The 23,564-nt window shown below is 30.9% G+C and overlaps 1 protein-coding gene across 1 annotated transcript in view; it reads right to left on the bottom strand.

Annotated features, from left to right (window-relative positions):
* Positions 1-1,382: 1,382 nt before the first annotated feature.
* LOC140051176 (chondroitin sulfate N-acetylgalactosaminyltransferase 1-like) overlaps positions 1,383-23,564 on the bottom strand; it is a 51,228-nt gene continuing 29,046 nt past the window's right edge. The window contains exons 3-4 of the mRNA XM_072096312.1: positions 8,098-8,298; positions 1,383-5,305 (exon numbers count right to left, since the gene is read on the bottom strand). Of these exons, the coding sequence (XP_071952413.1) occupies positions 3,827-5,305; positions 8,098-8,238 (1,620 nt within the window). The 5' untranslated portion in view covers positions 8,239-8,298 and the 3' untranslated portion in view covers positions 1,383-3,826. The remainder of the gene's footprint in view (positions 5,306-8,097; positions 8,299-23,564) is intronic.

A 23,564-nucleotide genomic window follows, 5' to 3' on the forward strand; every position in this document is an offset into this window, starting at 1 on the left:
AAATTATAAAACAATCTTAAAAGTGGTTTTACATATTGCGTCTCTCTATGAAATATTGATATGGTTTTGTTATTAAGTTAATATATGAGCAAGTTGTTTTTGTTACAGATATTTGTTTGTAATTTTATTTCAAGTTCTTGCGTTATTGCATAAACTGTGGTTCACACTAGTGGATTGTAATCTAGATTCAGGAGCGCACCGATCTGTGCGAGATCAGGATAGAGCGATTATCATCAGTTATAATGATCGTGAATGCTATTGGTTAGCGAATTTACCCCTGTTTCTTTAATATCTTAATCCCTCCCAATATTCCTTCATTGTCAAATAAGGGTTACAAGTAAAATTGATGCAGCAATTGTGGCCAAGTGTAAACAGAGCAAAGTTTAGATGAATTTTAATGCAATATCTGAACAAATCAAAACAATATCCAACATAACCTTACACTTTCTATAGATTTGATATGAACAATCATTAGTCTTATTGTTATAGACAACATAAAAGGGTAATAAAGTATGAGATAAGTGTGAAAACATTGCAATTAGCAGGGTACTGTAGTTAAATTTGCTTGGATAAACTTTGATCTCATTATTGGACAGAACCAACTGTAACATATCAACATAGTTGTCTCATAAACATTATTCTTTGATTTCTACCAATAAAATATAATTATGATATGTTGTCATCAATTCTAGTATGAAAATCATACTGTTACAGATACCAATATTAATGTATCTTGGCAAAATGTCATAATTTGTAGCATTCATAAATACAGTATACAAGTAGTGTTACTACTGTATTTTTGTAAAAATTATATTTTGATATGTGCCTTGCCATGCCCGTTTTGTATTGGCTTGTCCTTGCTTAAGGTAAGCATTTGTCCTAGGATTTTAATCTTTTATTTGATTGTGTTTTATTTTATTGAATAAAATTGGTTTAAATAAAAATAACATAAAGGTATTAAAACATTTGATTGAAAAGCTTTGCAGCAAACATATGAAAAATAAAGTATACAGTTAAACTTACTTGCAAAATTTAACCTTAATATCAGAATTACCAACTGACAAATCAGAAAACAAACTTAAAATTGGTTCTTGTTACATTTCCTAATAGGACACTAAAGAAATTATGAAATTTGAGAATTTCCTAGCAATATGATCTGATGCAACGTTGAAAAGATTAATAATTTGGATGAAATACATACATTTAAAAAAAATATTTAAACGTATTTTGCAATGAGAATTTGATCCATTGGAATAAATTTATAGTATGGTATAAATACCAATACTTTAAATAATATAAATTTTACTAATATTTAATTTATTTTATTTACAAAAAATTTTAAAAATGATTTTCTAAAAATAATTTGTTTTGCATTTCTAGGAAGAGAAAATGTTCTTGTTATTTTCAAAACTTTGGTTGGCCTAAAAATCTGATCTAAATGTAATTTCAAAAGCGTTAATTAATTTGGAAACTTTTGAGCAAACAATTCAGATTTTAGAAGATTTTCTGGTTTAAAGGTCCAGTATTGTTAGAGTGGACTCCCTAAAGAGATTTTCCTACTGGTAGAGGGCTATTTAAATGTTCTAAATTTGAAATATTTATTATTCTAATGATTACCAGATTAAATTTTAAAAGGGTCAACCAAAAATTTCAATTATTTACCAATAAGTAATAAATTAAACATTTGGATTCGAATATCTAAATTAGTTGAGTGATTGGTAAATCCAACATTTTGAATAGATTATGAAATAGTGTGGTCAATCCAATATTATGATATGATTATCAAAATTAGTTGCCAGAGTGGTAAATTAAAAATGTTGATAAGATTATCAAAATGAGTTGCCCGAGTGGTCAATCCAATATTATGATAATTATGATTATAAAAATTAGTTACCAGAGTGGTAAATTTAAAATGTTGATAATATTATCAAAATTAGTTGCCAGAGTGATTATCTAATCAGAGAGTGGTCAATCAGGTATTCAGAGTGGACATTCGAATATTTGATTATATTATCTAAATTAGTTGCCAGAGTGATCAATGTAATTATCTAATCAGATTATCAAAGAGTGGTCAATCAGATTACTAAATCAGTTTCCAGAGTGGACATTCCAATATTTGATCATACTATTATTATCTAAAGTTTTCCAAAGTGGTCAACATAACACTTCATTTTTAATCCAATTTATCTACAATCACTCTTTGAGAGTAATATTATAATTACACAACTCTTTTCTTACAGCTGTACAGAACATATACACCTTAACGTTTGGAAATGTACTGTACAATGAACTGGTAAACTAATTTATTGTAAATACAAATGTTTCTAAACAATAAAATCTTTGCCTTTCCATTAAATAAATATTGCAGGGTCAAAGATATTGTTTATACTTAAATTTAATTAATAAAATAATAATTTTAATGTAATATTGATTTACTTTGTGAATGCTATCAATTTACTCCCCATATGAGATTTAACATTTTTCATAATATTTCTTAACGTATTTCAAATTATATTTATATTAAGAAATTTTTGTTTAGTGACGACCAAAAACCTAACAAACTAGGTCAAGTCAATTGATGTGTGGACCTAAACTGTGTTGACGTGGGAGAGCAAGGAAACATTTCCTCGCATACCCACAACAAATTAACTACTTTGGTTGTCGAAAGCTTCTTAATGTCTAATGTCTGGCACAATGTAATATAAAAATAATAAAATCCCAACTACTCTAGTAGCTAGATCAACTTTCGTATGCACTTTAAGGTCCAGAGAATTTGACTTCAGAAATTGGTTTAGGGTGGTCAAACAATCATTTTTGGCTTGGTTACACATTTTTAAAATGTGGCGAAAGGTCGAAAGGTCAAAAGGTCAAGGTGAAAGGTCATAAGACCAACCACCAATATGTCCTTAAATCTCAACAACCACTGGTCACAGCGAAGTAATTTTGGTCTCAAATTGATCAGAAGGTATACATTTATATTCAGTCTAATGGGACATTTTAGTTAAAAATGACCGGAAATGCCATTTCTGACCTTTGACCCACAACCCAGGGCATGTATGTATCTCCGTAACTACTGGTTGTAGACACTTGAATTTGGTTTTAAATTGTTCGAAATATATATTTTGTTATTTGTTACACATTTTGAAAAATGTTACAAAAGGTCAAAGGGTCAAGGGTTATATGAACAAATAAATAAAGGTACTTGTATCTCGGCAACCACTGGTCGCAGCAAGTCAATTCGGTCTCAAAATGTTCAGAAGGCATGCATTTATATTCCGTCTAATGGGGCATTTTTAGTAAACAATGATCAGAAATGCCATTTCTGACCTTTGACCCACATACCAGGGCATCTTCATATCTCTGTAAGTACTGGTCGTAGAAACTTAAATTTGGTATCAAATTGTTCGAAATATACATATTTACATTCATTGTAATAGAAAATGTGGTTAAAAGATGAACAGAAAAACATATCTCTACACAACTTATCCTTAGACAGTAATGTTATGCAATAACTGATACTTTTAATTGTTTCAATTTCAAGTACTAGTTATTGCTGTCCACGAGAACATTTGATATAAACGTCAAGCTCAACAGTTCTTTTCAGAATGCTAGAAGTAACTTTCCATGTGTATCCGATTAAACGCCCCAGGTATTTTTTGTTCAAAAGGGTTTTTAACCAATAATCCAAGCCAATAATGATTGTTTGACCATCCTAAACCAATTTCTGAAGTCAAATTCTCTGGACCTCAAAGTGCATACGAAAGTTGATCTAGCTACTAGAGTAAACAAAACATTTGTCAATTGGTCAAAATAAAAATATAGCAAATTAATTTTTCTGTTTGTCTGATTCATGTAGTTTGGCATATGCTTGTTGTACCATTGTTTGGTTAATAGAATCTTTGAAAGCCAGCATTCCGAGTTGAATATGCGATGCTTCATTTAATGCTTTTGAATAGATACACATTCTATACTGTTCCGCCGTCAAATCCGTATTGCACTTTTTCGGGTGGTAAATATGGAAAATTCCTGGATCTGGGACTCGTATTACTTTTAAACTTGATTGTAAATATCTACGATAAAGATGAACGTCTTCTCCACCCCATCCTTTTATGTCGAGGTCGAAACCTTTTATACGTCTGAAGTCGGATTTGTATTGGCAGGTCATACCGAACCCAAAGTCTCGCCAGAATCCCGACTCCTTACGTATATGATATTGTTGATCAAGCGGAGGTATATATTCGTGGTTAGCGTACACCACATTTGGATTATATAAGCTAAAAACGATTGGGTAATAAACTGATTTCCCTGGTAATGTGTGATAACGACAATGTTCCAGGAATTCTGGAGTAAATGCTATGTCCACATCACAGAAGAACATTAGAACATCTCCCCCTTCCCAATTATTCACCCCTTCCTGTAACCCAACCCCTCTTGAAAACTCTCCTTTCGCTGTAACAATCTGATAATTGTCAAATTGTGTTGCTTCGGTAAACCTATTAAGAATGTCTTTTACTTCTGCGAGTCCTTCAATACCGAAGTAAACAATTGTCATAAAAATATTTTTCTCGCCACCTTCTAAGATCACTCGTAACCTTTCAACAAACATCCTAAAATTGTCAACTCTTCCAGATAATGGAACAATTAAATAAATCATGACGCGACTTGTATCCATGATTTTCACTTTTACTTTTTGTAATGGCGCAAACGGTCTGAGCACCTGCGTTGAGTGGTAGTTTCCATTGGAATGATCCCGGAATATTAAGTTATAGTAAGTACCAACCATTCGATCATTGCGGAATATTCCATCAACAAAATTATCTACGGAAAAATCTTTCTTAGATTTGCTCATTGAATTTAATGAATTAATAGCAAAATATACAGCTTCCACCAAATCTTCTTTCCTATCAGCTTTGGGGCGCTCAGAAGGTCTATGACTTAAGCCCCCACTCACACTGTACACAAGTTTTGTAGTTAAACTGCTATATGGTGAAACCTCATATTCATCTTTTAAAGCCCTGTTCACATTTACTTTTGCCATTTGCACTTTCAGATGATCACTGAGGATACGCTCTTCTGCATTTTCTTCGATTTTTTTATGATCCAACTCAGTTGCGAGTTTTTGATTGTGAGGTTCGTTAATTTCTTGTACCTTGTGTGCTTGCTTCATTAACTCGGCTTTCAGGTCAGTAATTTGATGTTTTAGTGCAGATATTTGCGTTTTATATTTCTCTTCCAGTTCGCTAAATGACGCTAAGCAGTCTTCCTTTCGATGCAAATCATAAATTTCAGCTGTTGCTGTATGGCCCTAAAAAACATAACAAAACCAATATTAGATACAATGCAAGCAAGCAAGTACTGTATGCTTTAATTGTTCTACTGAATGGAGAGGGGGGGGGGAGGAGGTGTGATAATTCAAATTTAAATTTTTGTAAATTTTCAACCAAACCCAACTTACTAAATAAAATATTATGGTATAAAGGTATGTGTACTATTTGCTTTAAAAAAAAAAAATAAAATGAAAAATAATATAAAACATATTTTTATGTTACCTTTAAAAAACGAGGCACAAAACTATTTAAAATGAGAGTGACAATAGTTTACTTATGTAAGCAACAAACTTTCTAAAACTTTATAGAAATTACCTGCATATCTCTATAACAGTTTATAGCCTACAAGTTAGATACAAACAGATTTTATTTCCTTAACAAATCGTTCAAGATAGACAACATCTTGATTTGATAATTACTTGAAAAACTACAGCCTTAATGGAAATTGCCAAAATCTTTCTAGGAATGAATAAAGTGAAAGCACTTTCTATTGGCAGAAATGAAAGACAAAAATCTTCATTGACATTTACTGTTTGACAATACGTACAAATTAGAAAAAAAAAGTCTGAAAGTTATCAATGTCATAAATGACATCGTAGAACATGAATTGTGCATGAAGACAATTAAGTAAATACCCTGTATGATCCTTTTAATACATTTTTGACAGGTATGTTACTATATAATATAATTGTATTTGATTGATTTATTGATGTTTACAGGACTTGTTGTATATATACTAGCTTTTATAATCAAATAGATAGACATGTAGACATTAATGTATGAGTTTTTGAAATGTAGGCAATTAAGTATCTACTATGTGATCCATTTAATACATTTTTACTTCGTTTGATTTAATAAATCTTTTGTATGGATAAAACAGGGTATTTCTTATATTTTGTTACATGTATTTCTACTAGTACATGAATTATGTTATGTGGTGGATGGCCTATTAATTGGTGATCCTTAAAAGGCCTATACCCACTCTATGTATACCCGTCACATTTTGAAGCTAAGTTGAATTGAAATTTGTCCTGGGAAGAATTTGTTTTAAAAAAAGAGTGTGGGGTGTTATTGAAGTGGGGTGTAGGTTGGTGAGTATAGGGAGATACTGGGGTCAGGTGTTATGTACTGAGAAGGCTTTTAACTAATTTTGAAATTACTGCTAGTGTACAGATACAGTAGTAGTTGTGTTAGGCCATTGCTGGAAAACAATATCTAACTTGTAGTCAAAGATACTTCTTGCATAAATTATACTAGAACAATTTAAACTGTATACTCTAAACATGGAATTTATAGGTCCATGCTCTAAAATAAAAATGTCAAATCAACCAATCAAATTGCTTAAAATCTCCTGTAAAATGATATTTCAATTTTAATCTTGCCATTCATATTGATCACCATTAGTTCAGATGTTAATAACAACTTTACAAATATTTCAAAGATTTTAATTGAAAAAACTTATATATTACTTATTTTTGATTGTCAAAATTAATGGTTGTGGAAATGCCAATGACTGCACAAATTGTGAAATTCCAACAAACAATCTAATAATATATTGTCAGTAATAATTATGTCGCCTAGAGCAAGTAGATTTTATGACGATAAGTAGTCATTAAAGTAAATGTCGACATAAACTTTATCAGCATTATAATAGCAATATATGATATTATGAGCCCTATGCAACAATAAAATATTTTAGTGTAAGACCAATCTTATATATTTTGTTCCAATGCAAATAACAGTTATATTGCTATAGAGGATTGCCATAGGCTAATCAATAAAAATGAATGCATCTTTTCAAAAAATTAATAATTGATTTAATAATTTGTTTAAAATGGAAAATTAAATTTGAAATATTCTTACAAAATCTCTGAAATTAAAATGAGGAATTATTTTTTATATTATGGCACTGCAATTTCACATTGTATATAGGCCACCATAACATGCTGGGATAATCTATAAATATGTTGTACCCAGCAGAGATGAACAGAACCAGGGAGATGTAAAGACAGAACTTACTCTGTGTTAAACTATAGAACGTCAGCAACTTTCTGAGTAAATTATATAATCTTATAAATCATATTTAACAATACAAATGTTTATGATGATATAGTAGAAACCCAATTAAAAAGACACATTCAGGATAAAAGAAAATGTCCCCTTAATAGAGGTATCCATTGAATAGAGCTATATTGTTAAACCATGTCCCTGATATAGATGTCCCCTTAATAGAGGTATCCATTGAATAGAGCTATATTGTTAAACCATGTCCCTGATATAGATGTCCCCTTAATAGAGGTATCCATTGAATAGAGCTATATTGTTAAACCATGTCCCTGATATAGATGTCCCCTTAATAGAGGTATCCATTGAATAGAGCTATATTGTTAAACCATGTCCCTGATATAGATGTCCCCTTAATAGAGGTATCCATTGAATAGAGCTATATTGTTAAACCATGTCCCTGATATAGATGTCCCCTTAATAGAGGTATCCATTGAATAGAGCTATATTGTTAAACCATGTCCCTGATATAGATGTCCCATAAATAGGAAAAATGAGTTCCATTGTACAATTATATAAATGTACAGTGTTTAATTCCTAGGAAAAAAGAAACATCTTGGTGTGCTAGTGCAAAGGTTGACAGTCTGTTTGACTTGTGTCTGTGAAAAAACATTGCAGAAATTGGTACCACCAGCATGTACTATATGATGGGATAGTCTTTAGAGATGTTTGGATATTTTACTTATTATTAATAATGGTTACAAACCTGATGATGTCTTGTCTGTATTGGTAACTTGCCGTTGATTGTGCCATTTGTGCAGCTCTCAAAGTTGATCAGAAAGAGGAGAAAACCCATGCAGAAAGCTATACCAAGCTTGACGCACACTTTCATAGATGGTAAGCGCATCTTGCCTCCATTAACACTAAGCAAAGAAGGTCAGCAAAATTTGGGTCACTTCAACATTACCTATACAAAATAGATTAATTTATATAGTCATATAAATCCAAAGGCAACTTACTGAAAAAATGACAATGGGTATCAGTGGCTGGATCTCAATGGAGATACAAAAAAAAAGCTAAAAGTTAAATCAAAACAATAAAGTAAAACAGCCAGGAAAAGTCATGTATATATATATACTGTAATATTAGGTGTTCTGCTTCTATATGATTATTATTTTATACAAAACCCTAATAAACACAAAAACATGTTACTTCAAATAAGGCCATTGAAAATCGAATATTAGCATAAATTCATTCTTAAAAATTATCAAATAAAATGTGACTCTTCATTGGCATATAAAAAATCTTTTGTCTTGCAATAATAAAATGCAAATATAATTTTAATGTTATTGTTATACATACTGTAACATGTAATATGTTAATCTTAATAATAAAATTATTCAAAATATCGTGAAACAAATGAGTGTATCTAGGGTAAAACAACGATATTTACTGTTGTCATGGCAACCATATCCTATAATGTCATCCACTAGACACAATTAAAACCTCTCATTCTCGGAGTAAAATACAGAAAGCATCTCTGCTTTTAATAACCACATAAAACTAAGTGATAAAACGAACACAATATTGACATGTCCCGCCACACACAACATAAAATCACATCATTATTGTATTCTTTTTAATTAAATGCAAAAATGACAATTAGGCCTACCTTTTTAAATTGATTAAATTTGTTTGTATAATGTGCTATGAATTATGTAAATGATAAAATATGTATACAAATAATATTATAAAAACGGGCGTATTCCCCAAAAATACCAACAGAGAGGGTACAATGTCTGCCTCTTTGTCCGGGGTGGTTTTAATGTAGTTTTAAATCTTTCCAGTCCATTTTGACGGTCTCATGTTACAGAAACATGAGAAATAATTTTGCCTAATACATTAGATCCAAGATGGTATATAATGGTCAAATGTCATAAAAACCATCTCAGTACAATTGCAGTCATTCATTTTGATACCCCATGTGTATGGATGAGTGTAGTAGAAAAAATGTGCTAACAAAAAATCTTACCAACTCTCTTTATTAATATAGATCAGATGATCATATTGGCCTAGAGAAAATAAGCAAATATAATGCATATATACACAAGGGCTCCAAGGGAAAACATAAGCCAAGTATTATAGATTCTGTAGTACAAAACATTATACAGCTACCAGCTTTCCACAGAAGCTGAACAAATAATTACATTCAATATTAATTGCACTTTATAGTGTGAAAACACAATTAATCCGGAATATTGTCAAGCTGATTAAATAATTAACTTACCAATCAATTTGCAAATCAGTATTCACTCAGTACCAGTACATTTTGATCTGCGACTGGTATTATTAAACACAGAGTATAATAATAAGAATATTTTTAGTTTCTTCCCAACACAAGTATGGAAAAAGAAACCATGTTAAGCATTGATTTGATTTATTTCAGCATCATAAAAACAATTACAGATAAAATACTATGAATATATACAGAAAACAAGTATCAAAACATCAATAACATACAGGGATGCCAAGGAAAACCCATAAAAGCCGTGAAAGGACTGGTTTCCAATTGGGGTTCTTTTGAGAAAAAAGTCAAGAAAGCCAAACAACAACAAAGCCAACACAATTTACTTCAGTCTTAAATGTATTAAATAAGTCTCATGGGACACTTATGCAGTGGTGCTATTTTTACTATGTGAAATCCTGAGTTGTAATCAAGATTTAACAGCCCTATTTCAAGTACTTGCCTTTTCTACAATTCCACAAAAATTCACCATTTAATTCTCCAATAAAGATAACTATTTACAATTGCTTTATTGACTCCAATATTCAATTTGTTTTAAAATTTAAAATACGGTACTGAGAAAATTATTATTCTTTCTGATGTCAGCCACACTTGTTTCTCACTGATGAGATGTTATCAGCCTAAAAGTACAACACACGGTTTCCTGTGGTTAGATAACTACTCCTTTGTTAAATGCACAATACAGTAATTGTATTTCTAAAATAATTGTATTTCCTTAAACAATGATTTACTTTCAGCAAATTGTGATAACACTTTATACTTAGAATACAATATATATTTAAAAAATATTTTTTAAAAATTGATTTTCGGAACAAACAAACAATGACAACAAATATTTAAACAGTTTCACAAATTTTTCTATAAAATACAGTCAAAAGAAATATCACATGTCTAAAATTCCAAACTTTTTGACAAATCTAGATCGCGATTTTGCGTTCTAATTTCCGGTAATTTTCTCTGCTATTCCTATTATCTGCATCCTCATCAAAATCATATCATTTATTCACAGGTGTGCAATCTGTTACCTGTTCACTCAATGAACGCATCGCTATTGAGAACAATTTAGTATTCGCCGATCGTAAAATACAAGCGTATATCTAACACCATGGCTGATTGATAGCACGGTAAGAAACATTGCCATCAATAAGCATGAGAGGAAAAGAGTTGAATGATATATAGTCAGGTATATTCAGATTGGTTTAAACATATCTAGTACAACAAATTTCACAGTATGCAAAATGTATTAATAGGCCAATAAACATTAACATCTTTATTTTTACTGTACACGTTGCTATAAAATAAGTTTCTTTTAATCATTGCGTAAATAATGAATAAAATCATTATTTTAGATAACTCTTATATACAGAACAAATTATTTTAGATTAGTTTTTGCTCCTTACTTTATCAAATTTTACCTCCAATGTCAAACAAACCAACTTTAATTTGTATTTGCACATACAAATTGCACGAATCTCGACATTCAATCTTTCCTTTCAATTTTGTAATTATTCTACAAGAAAATGATCCGCATATAACACAAACAAGACTGGTCAGTTAATATTTATTTACCAGGAAAAACATAGCCAAAACTGTACTGTATTGCTATACAATCTATTGCACATACCAACAGTAGTGTTGGTAGTCAATATGAGTGCCACTTTACCTGGAGAACAATAGCAATTTTCGGTTTGCCAGGTAAGATTAGGAATAAGATAACGGGTACAAAAAAAGACAATGTTATAGCAAAAACAATCTTTCAACTCCGAAGTTAGATCAATAATCAATTATTGCTATCTATCTATATTCAATTGAAAATGTTTCCTGTTTTCAGTTCTAAAATAACTTTTACACAATCAAAGAAGAAAGGCAAACTTTTATTTTTTCATTATGATAAAGTTTATAGTCTTCATTCTTTATTTCTGACCTACTTTTTGGAATATATTTTATAAATAAAAATAGTTGAATGCTGTAATTAATTTGGAATTGCTTTGGAAAAGGTTAATGGGTTTATTCATCCAGGTTTAGATTCATAACACGTTTTCAATTTATAACTTTATATAAAATTTCCATTAGCTTACTTTATTTTGCAATTAATGTAGACAAAATAATGACTTTTTTAATCAAAACTTATAATGTGTAAATTAAAATAATAATTGAACTTGCTGTATGCTTCATTTAAAGTATCAACTTGAATGATTGGTTCCCAACACAAGGACATACTAACAGACACAATGTTTGAAAGTGATTTTACCAATGACTTGTAGGTGTGGGTTAAAAAAGGCCTTAAAATAAAAACAATCTAGACTTGGTAAAGGGTCTTTCATACCTGTTCCGGTACGGTTCCTGTCCAGTGCCTGCAAATCCAATCGAATATTAATGTTTCGTTTTTATGCGGCTATGCGCAAAGTGATTGGCGCATAGCCGGGTGCAGCTTCGTGAAAACGAAACATTGGTGTTCGATTCGCCGTACCGGAACCATGCCGGAACAGGTGTGAAAGACCCTTTAATTTTGTACTGTGAGTATCCAACTCAGTGTCGTAAAAGGCGGTTTTAGACCAGAAAGGCGAGTACACCTTACATAATAAAACCAAACTGTGGGTCTGAACAGGGGCTTACTCTAGCTCTAATCAACATGTTCATGTAAATTCATTAGTGATTTTAGTCATGTTTCAGATAGATATTCAAGTCACACTTTCCATATATTTATTCGTATTTCTAAGTTAATCAATTCTATGTGTTAATGCTGGCAAACTGTGCAAATGAGGATATCTATTATATTAGGAAATGTATCCAATTTTCTGTGTTAAATATTGATTTATTCTTGCTTTATTGGTGTCATGATTGTCGTCATCCGTCTTCTTCGTAATTCAACTATTTCAGCGTTAGCGTTGATGATAGAAGCCTTCTGTGACAGTTTAAGAGGTTCTTGATATACTGCTCATTTAGGATCTTAAAACTATAATGAAACAGAATCACACCTAAAGCTATGTGCATAAATTGATTTTTACACAGATATAAACTGCTCAAGGACTGGGTCAAGCATAGCTGCTTACAATGTTAGCTTAAAGTAATATTGTTTAGGATTTTAGAATAATATTGTATATACTTGCTAAGATACAGTGCTTTTGCAAAAGTTAAATTTGTTTTATTAAAATTGTCAATTCTATTATGGTGTTAAAATAATATTGTTTGTTCAAGATGATGATGATGGTGATGGTGGTTAATTATTTCAGAAAAGCGTTGCAACTAGATTTCAGCTTGCACATAGCATCATGTTTGTCAAAATGTTTTCTTTCTAAGAATATTTAACCGAAAAAAATCTACAATCTAGACTAAAAATGATTACACTAGATTTTAGTATCCAACACAAATTGAGTGTAAATTGTCAAGATGTTTTGCTTAATAACTTTTGGCAACATGAACCCCTATCTAAATATTCACCCTGAAGGATGAGGTATTTTTTTTTAATCACATGTTGCAAATAAGTACTTAATACAGAGTTCCTATGTTAGGCTTAATAAATTGTATGCAAAGGATTTTTAAACTAAATTTCATTATTCCTGATGGGGTATGAAATGCAGGATCATTGTGCATTTCATGAATGTAATCCCAAGTGCATGCAAAAGCATGTCGAAAATGCATTGTCTTGTTTATTTATTTGTAGTTTTCCAATTTAAAATAAAAAATACATGGTCACAATAATCAACTTATTTGACTATTTTTAAATCAATAATAATCCTTTAACTAATCCCCTACTATACCAGGGATTACAAAAATGTAGATGATCTACTTTCAGAGGGCTTGAAATATAATTTTCAATAAAACAATAAAAACATTTGTTGGCATAATTTGAAGCCACCGATTACCATTCACTGAAGCTGGCATACCTGTATTCCATCATTGTTTTATAAACGAGAATACTTCATCAGTTAATTATTTATCATACCGTACAAGGACAATTTTAATAGTTTAATGTTTCAAACGTGATATGATGTATAGTTTAAAATAATGTGATTCTTCATAAAGGTGTAAAATTGTTCAATAATTTATATTTCACTTCACAATTCAGCAGAAATTAATTTTCTAAAAATTGCAGCAAACAATTTTATACAATACAATCAATACAAACTATTAATGTTATATGAATTATAATATATGTATACTTTTCCAATATTATATGTATAATTTTTCTCATGTTTTTTGTGATGCTTTTTATCAAAGCGAAGAAATAAACAGTTTTATTATATAAGTGGGAAGATGTTTGCCAAACTCTGACGTAATTGTACCAAATCAAGACATTTGAGAATACTTTGAAAATTGTTCTACAGTCGCAAGTTGTTCCCAACTGAGAACACTTGCAAATTAATTTTGCAAGTATTTGGTAAAAATCATTTAAAGCTTGGCCCACTAGAACGTAACGCAAGGACGTAAACGCACTGCAAGCGTTTTAACCAATCACAAGCGAATAAGCCATCGCTTGTGATTGGTCAATTCACTTGCGTTGCGTTACGTCCTTGTGTTGCGTCGCTAGTGGGAACCACGCTTTAGTGTCGGGTAAATATCTTTACAAATGATTTTCACAGTACAAAAATTAATTTATTATTGCTTCTTTGGCTATAAATCTATAGGGCTAGCAATTATACTTTTCTAAATTGATAAAGATCAGGTATTCCAATTTATCAAAGGAATTATTTTTAGTACTATTATTAAGCTCTGTCTACACTATCAAACTTTATGTGACAAAAAAATGTGATGTGCCCATATATGGACATGATGATGTTATATCACTACCATACTTAAGTATAGCAATACCACATTTTTTTGACACACAAGTTTGATAGTGTAGACAAGGCATTATAAATACAGTGACATGTCACATGTAAAAATATGCCATCACATTTGTCACATATTCATATTAATAATAATAATAATAATATTTATTCGGTCATCAATGTAAAAATAACCAGGAATGAGAATAGGCTAAAGCCCAAACAGATTCTGCACTCACTCCATACAATACAATCAGTTAAAGATAAAACCATATACAAGAAAAATACAAATAAATTATACATAACATGAAATATAGTGTTTTGTTAGAGCAGCCTTAAATATTGAAATTGTTTGTGAATCTTTTATGTCATTTGGTATTTGCTCCCATAGTCTAGGAAAGGAAACAAATACAGAATTATGAAAAGTATTGCCTTTCGAATTCCAACATAAAAGCCTACCCGGACATCTTTCACTAGTTTTAATATACTCATTGAAAGAATGGGGACAGTAACCTTTCAACACCTTAAATCCTAATGAAAGTCTATGTAATTTAAACAAGTCATCAATAGATAATAATTCAAGCACTTTCAACCTATGAAAATAAGATGTGTCCCAGGAACCTTCCTTTCTAAACATTATTATCCTTGTTGCTTTCCTTTGTATACTTTCTATTCTATTAATATTTGATTTCTCAAATGGTGCCCACATTGAACAACAGTAGGTAACCACTGGAAGTAATAGAGCTTTGTATAAGTTCAACATAGCTAACCAGGACATATTTTTACTACATTTTGAAATGAAACCAAGCAATCTGCTTGCTTTACAACCTATATAATTAACTTGTGTATGACAAGACAACGAACTATTTACATAAACACCTAGAAATTTGAATTCTGTAACTTTAGGAATATTGTCTGATTCTATGGTATAATCCCAGTTAACTATCTCTTTACATCTTGTAACATGCATTACGGCGCATTTGACAGGATTTAAGGGAAGTTTGTTTACATTTGCCCATTTAGCAATTAAATCTAAATCCTTTTGAAGCAATTTACAATCATTATTGTTATAAATAGGACGTGATAATGTGTGATCATCAGCAAATTGAAAAAGTGAAGAAGAAATATTATTTACAATATCACTTACATAAATCAAAAATAAAAGAGGGCCCAAAACTGACCCTTGTGGTACCCCTGAAGTAACATTTACCCACTCTGACTTTTCTCCTCTGTAAATAACCCTTTGGCGTCTATTTGAAAGAAAATCTGTAATCCATGCATTAGTGTTTCCACCAATGCCACAGTTATTAAGTTATATATCATGTTATATCATGCTGTTATTAACAGAATATTCTTACAGTACAAGAACCAGATACCGAAAAGGAACTCAGTTGCTCTGATATTCTGCATGAATATTCTACTGTCAAATTAGTTTGGTCGTGGAAAGTAGTGCACTTTTTGTTATTACTATAATCAAGCCATGCTAACCTTTTTTAGATACATTTTGAATATTACGCTTCTCCACCTTGACCTAATAACAGAACTTAATTCGGAATACCTGATAAAAATGAATGTCGCACACATTTCCCCTTTTTAATGTCTCCATTTTTCAGTTATCATGTGACTAAATCAACTGTATACATCGACGTATTTCCTGCCAAAACACATAATGATCAGCAGCAGAGCATTAGGACATGAAGGAGTCTTTAACCTTTCAAGTCAAATCATGCCTATAATGAGAACATTTCCTCTCTTCATTTAACATAATTACTGAAGAAATCAGAAAGGAGAATCATAGATTGAAAAGCAACAGCCAACTGTTACCATAAATTGTCAACCATACAATATGCAGTTTACAGTAGGCACTAGCAATTTGCTTGATTAATACCATGTATCATACAAAATCGCTACATAATTTTCTATGATAAATACCGGCTGATAACCATGGTTATCTTTGATGTATCTTAGAATTGATGTCCAAGATCTCAGCCGTTTAATAAAAATTGTCATTGAGAATCTTTGTTTTGGGAAATGCAGAAGTTCTTAATGTTGTGAGCATTGGCCTCATGAAATGTTGTTTAAAGTACAGTATTAGGAAATGTTCCATTTAAATAATACAATCAAAATATATTTGCAGACAAACTAGTTTTAATAGCTGCATAAATCTATTGAATAAGGTTTATACATAAAGGATTTATATAACTACAGTAATAAATATGTTTTACCCCCATAGACGACACAGTATCCATAGAACACATTTTATGGATACTACATAAAAGGTATATAATAGAACAAGTTTTACTTTTATAGATATCTATACAAAGGTAGCTATATAAAGTTTTAAAGTATGATACCTCCATATGTATCTTTATATCTATAAAACTCCATACAAATGCATACAAGCGATTTCAGAATGTTAAAGAAATATTTCAGAATGCTACAAAATTGACAAGAACAATACTAAAAATTCCCTCCTGGATTACTGATAGGAAGATGACTAGCAGCAGAGTATTTAAACCTCTTATAGACGTCCTATGAGGTTTGTCCAAATTGCAGATAGTTTACGAAGTAATCTTAGACATTAGCGACAAATACATTCCAAAATTATTGCCAAGATGATAAAATGTTATATTGCACATATTTTCATCTGTATTATTTAGTGATATTTCTGTTTCAAAATAGGCGTTGATTGCTAGAATTTGACATAAAACCGATTTGCATAGTCCACATGAGAAGGACATGAAATTTGATATAAATTAAGTTGTGTGCAATACAGCAATTGGAAAAACACAATTGGATAATAAAAGTTGGCATAACAGAAAGGAATTGTTTTTTATTATTGAATTGTTTGTTTTGTGAGAGAAAACAAAGTCTGAAGAAATTGTATTCCAAATACAATAAGTGTGTTTTAGATGTTTCTAAAGATTCCACAATTTTTAGACAAACAAGGATATATACAGAATTGCAAATTATTTATTAATCTAAAACATAAAAACATTTGTTTCTTGAACGTTTGGCAACTTTAAAATGTAAACCATTGAAAACACAATTTTCTTAATACGATTTGTCCTTAATATCATAAAAAAAGTGACACCATTTCCCCCACTAAGCCCCTTCTTGGCGCCACCAGAGAGATGCAACTCCCTGGCGCCACGTCCACTATAGCAGGATTGTATTAACAACCAATCACATTATTGCTATGTATAAACCTTTCATGTTTATCATGTGTTATGTCTTGTATGCTTCATTGATTCTAAGTATTGCAATATCTGGCCCATGGAAATAATGCTAAGATTTCTAAAATGTTCTTTTTTTAAAAAAAATAACTTTATAAAGCTATACTTAATTAACAAATAGTAAAGCGGCACAATGAATGTAGACTTATTTATTCTCCATGCTATATATGCCGTATAATAAATTGTCTTTAAGATGCAATCGCTGATGCATGACATTAGATTTTGTGGCCCCTGGGAATGCCAGGTGGCAAATCTGGATATGTGTTGAGATAGTAGTTACAAATTCTGGGTGTGTGATACAATTTGCAATTTGATCGTTCAGCAAATTTAACAATACTTCCAAAAGAAAGTAATTGTCAATAAAAGAATTGTATCTAATTATAAACAATTTTAACAAGTATTGCGTTGAGTAAATTAAAAATAATCTTTTATGGTGCTTGTGAGTATTTATATTTTTTATTTGAATAATGAGTAAATAAAGAACAAAACCAAAATAATTGATTTCAATTAACATAAATTTTAAAAGTAGAAAAATTATACAGATTAGCAATACAATCTTTTTTAATACTGTGTGCAATGTTCTATTTATTTATGTGTGCTGTGCATTCATTCATTTTCTTTATTTCGGATAGTAGCCTCATCCATACAAAAAAAAAGTTAACAAATTACACCAAGAAATTAATAATAGCATCTTCCACAAAAATAACCTAAAATATCAATTGTAATTCACCTTTTATATTGAAATAGAATATTGTGAAATTTAAACAAAACAAGATATTTAATTTATTTATGGTGAAGAATTTGATTGATCATGCACAGTTAGGAACAAAAAAAACTTCAAATATATTCTTATTCTTTATAGTGCAACAATCAGAACCAACTTTCATGGTAAAGTTTTCAGACAAAACAAAAGCCAATAATCGCAACTTAACTGAAAGTTTTATACCAAATGAGTTCAACGCTTGTTTTCATTAACACTCTACAAAAAGGCAAACATGTCAAGTACAAACTAAATACTGGGTAGAAATTAACTCACACCAGACAATTCTTTAAGGCCGGACATCCTATGTTTCAACTAATGTTTTAACAGTATCCCAACGGTACTGCTAAAATGAATGGGAATGCAAAAATTGACTGAACATATTAATATTATATATATTTATATTCAAGGATATTCAGTGATTTTCTCAACATATAACCCTTTACACCACTCTCACAAAAATTACAGTACAAAATTGAATTTTAATTTATAAACCAATATATATATATGTATAAACCAATAAAGTTTTGACCCTGTGTGTCTTTTATTGCATACTATAAAATTGAAAAACATTTATGACAAGGTTAATATTTTAATACAGGAGATTTAAAGAGCTTGAAATAAATATGACTATTTAAATAGCCCATTTAAATGCATACAAATCGTGAAGGTAATTGTAGAATACGCTTGTAATAACCATATGAATGTTTATGACATTCTGTCTAATCCTATTACACGACAAACACAAATTGTAATATTAATATGGTAAATTTTATGATCAGTATTTAAAAAGAAAATTTATCAAGAAAGAATATATAGTTTATGGTCATGAGGAAAAAAACGAATACACAGATAATGAAACATATAAAAGGTGATCTGTATGTAGAGTTTAAATAGTAATGATGATATTGATAAAAGAGATATTGCTATTTTAATAAGAGAGAACGCAATCTGGTTTGGTTTAAGATTGATACATTTGATTTCAATTTTTTTTCTAAAACTAATCAGCTTCTCTCAGATTTTCTCTTTATACTGCTTAATTAAGGTATTATCTATTTCAGAAATATAGTATTTTCTTTGTTTTTTTCTATTCAAATTGGCACAACTCATGAAAGTAGAATAAGACCTACATTCGAAGCTAAGAGTATTTAAAAGTTTGGTTCTTAAATACTATGATGGAATACAGGCATACAAGAAATGTACATAATTTGGCCATACGATCCACACTGTTGCTTATGGTCACTTAGTTAGTAGCCAAAATGGCCATTCGTTGAATCGCAGAAGAAACAAAGATCAATAATATTTTTTTAAAGAAAAAACCTGTTGCTGGTTGAACATATAATGTACCCCTAATCATGAGAATGGATTTTTTTAAGTTAAAATGTTTCTGATATGTTTTCTGACTATAAAACTCCATTTCTTTTTACGCATTTTCGATTGAAAGACATGTTTTGACAGACATTCAGAAAATAATTCATGAAAAATGGCTTTCAAGGTAGTTGAGTCCAATTTGTACAAAATTTTTTCCATATATTAAACATTTATCTGAGATATTATTGGACAGTTTATGTCAAACTGCTATGAACATTTCACATTCTGTCATCATCAATCCAGAATTTGTTTAAAGGTGTTTTATGTTATTTTTTCAAAGGTTTTTTATTTTATCAAAATGTGTATAACATCATTTAAAATGGGCCATGTTATTTATCAGAATGAGGCCAATTGCTATAGAATGATATCCGTCATCCCACTGGAAAACATTTTTTGAACAAAATGGCATAATGTTAAGTGGTTTATGCAACAACAAAAATTGTTTTGAAAAGGGGATAATGCTAGATATCACCTATGGGACAGACAATGTATTATCACATTTATGAATTCATAAAAAAAAAGACTCAATATTTAGTTTGATATTACCCTGTCTAGGTAGCAGGTGGGCTGAAGGGACCTAAAAACCATACCTGTGCAAATGGAATTTGGGTAACTGAAAGCAAATAGGTGACACTTAAATTAGATACACCAATATTGACCTTCTTCATGAGGATAGCACTACACATTCTCTGAAACAATCTGTGCATACCCTACAATTTGAATAGGACAACCCAAACCAATTTAACCAAACCATGACAAACAAGGCACAAATAGACATTAATTTCTCTGAATGATTTTTGTATTGGAATTTACATTGCAGCATCTTTAATTATACGGTAAGAGTCCAGATAAGGTATTGTATGTGTAAATTTCATGGAGTACACTGAACTGACCTACAGTAGGATGTAAACGCAGTACATAAATGAATGGATTTTACAAATATCAACCTACACAATTGAGTACAAATTATTAAATGAAATCGAGATTAAACATCTCAGAAAGAATACACTGAACTGAAACTTTAGATAATTTTATCGGATGACAGTCATAAATAGATAAATTTAAACTGGCATTACAGAGTTTGCCATCAGTTTTATTTTGCTTTAAATTCTAACAAACATTGAATGACTTTAAAAGGCAAATTTATTTATTTATTTATAAGAACTAAACTTACACTACTGTAAACATATACATTTGGAATGCCTTGAGGATTTATAAGATGTATTTCGTATAACAGAATGCTTACCTCCATTAGGTATAAAATATCTCAAATGAGGCTTAAATTTACTACATTAGAAGATAGACCTGTGGGTTCAAACGTAATATCTTTAATTACACTTCGCTAAGCTAGATGTTTAAGGAAATTCACAGCAACCACACACTTTAATAGAGTTGACATATTGACAGACCTGCAGGCCAATTTCCTCTATAATGTTCTTGAACACTTAGACCCTTTTAATTAATCAAAAAAAAAAAACATTAAAAGTCTTTTAAGAGGTTGAAAAGTTCAACATTTGTCGACCTCTTTCACATATCACAACGGATAAAATATGAGTCAATTTATAAAACTTAAGATTTAAACTGTATAATCGTTCACAGTGGATCTGGCATATTCTCATATCTAACAGGCTGGTTGTAAATATAATACATAATGCCTTGACGTACTTAAACAAGTTGACAAATCAGAAATTGCAAACTTCCATGTATACTGCAAATCACTAGAGAACTGTTAACTAACAACATAGTACTTTAATATTTTCTCAAATTCTGGGCCAAATAAATGTTAATTTCACCTTTCTATCGAAAAGGGCACCTTATTGGTCTTGATACGCAAATGTCTTTTTATATTATGATCAGAATGCATTTACAATTCTTAGAATCTTGTGCAGGTTGTATTGTTTAGGAAAGTTACACCTATAACAATAACTTTTATAGAACACAGGAAAACTGGGCATAATTTGATAGTAGCCTGTACCCTTCTCCTCCCTAAAAAATAATTAGGGCTACTGAGCAATTAAAACAGCAAAAATGGCTGAAAATTCACACACCTGCACTGATTGCTCTTTGATATTCTGTCTCAGGGTTGAACATCATTGTAGATAATGACAACATATATATCCCCTTGCAGAACTGTATGCTTTACAGTAGCTGGGAGGGGAAGAAAGTATTCCCTTCTTTGTTCACTCCTTGGTTTAAGGATACTCAAAGGAAAAAGGCCAAACAGTATTAACATCCTTTGACACTACCAAAACAAACTACCTAATAGCAGGGAGTTATTTTACAACTCCCTGCTAATAGTAACATTCTAAACTTTATTACTTCAACTTGACATGACATCCTGGAATTTGATAAGAAAATAACATACTACATGAAAATAAACATTCAAACAATGAATCACTGATTGAATGTTTGATTGCAGTTTATAACCATAACAGTAGCAGCTGTAGAGATGGGTCACTAATACCATAGAGTAAAGAAACTGCACTGGAGCAATTGGTAAATGATAATAAAATACATGACTAGAATAAGTACTGTATGTCTTTCCTTAAAGGGAACATTTTTTCCACAGCATAAACTCATAGTTTGTATCCACAACAGTAGCAGTAAAGATGGGTTGCTTATGTCAATACGTAAACTAAAACGAACTCAACTCAACATAAGCCCTCTATGCAACTGAATGCAATTGACCACAACTCAGTCTAGTAATGTGCAGATACACAAAATTAGTCGTCAACATAAGCGCAGTTGAGTAGTGTCGAGCTACTGTATGTTTAACATCGTTCTAATCCCAGAATTCAAAGAAACTCAACTGAAAACTTTAAATCGTATTGCATCTAAGGCAGTTGTAGCCAGTACACACATAAACAGTCCGAAGTCTTTCAATGAACTATGAATGGAGCGTCGTATTGTATCAGTTTGATGTCGACAGCTTGCATATCATATACTACAGCATTTTCAGATCTATTCAGTTGCTTGAAAGTCAACATGAGTGCTCAACACATTTCCTTTCATCAGTCCCCAGATTGAAACAAGTCTTACCTTTTAAGATGGGTCTCTTTACAGTACCACAGTTCAAAGAAACTTTCATGGTTGAAAATACTAAAATGTAAAATTATTAACTACAGTATTCCTTTCCTTGGATGGGAACGTTCTCTTTCCAGAATATACATACATAGCTATAAGCACCACTTTCACTTCCTTGCTGTGAAGTATGAATGCATGGGAAGATAATCAATGATTGACTACAAAAAACTGACATAACACCCACTGATGTCCTACAGGGCTGGGCTACAAGTAGTCATGCAATCAGCTCACTTGTTGCAATAGGTCAAGTCCAAGCAGTTTGATGTTTTCATCAGCCCAAGGCTCTTAGCAACCAATTTATAGCTTCATGTACACCTTTACACATGACATAATAAATAAACGTACGCATTCTTATACAGAATCTCATCTTGTCACAAGAATTTACATTTGTAATTTTACAAATGTTAAAGACACTATCCTTACAATTTTTGACATTTTGTAAAAATGCATATATATCCTTGTATTAAATGTACGTTCTATGGTTAATTAATATGATAAAAAGAGAGAAACAATGCACAACCAAAGTTAGCTCGCGCCGAATGTCCTCTCGTGGACACTCGTACGGCTTAGCTAGACTTAGAAGTTGTCGGCATAGCTGGTAAACAGTGGTAACGTATGAACATCAAATGCTAGCTATAGGCCTACCGGACATTGTCTAGTTGCTACATTACTTGTCTTTCTGTTTTTGGGAGAATCTGTTAAATACAA

This window comes from Antedon mediterranea, chromosome 6 (assembly GCF_964355755.1).
Source record: "Antedon mediterranea chromosome 6, ecAntMedi1.1, whole genome shotgun sequence".
NCBI lineage: Eukaryota > Metazoa > Echinodermata > Crinoidea > Comatulida > Antedonidae > Antedon > Antedon mediterranea.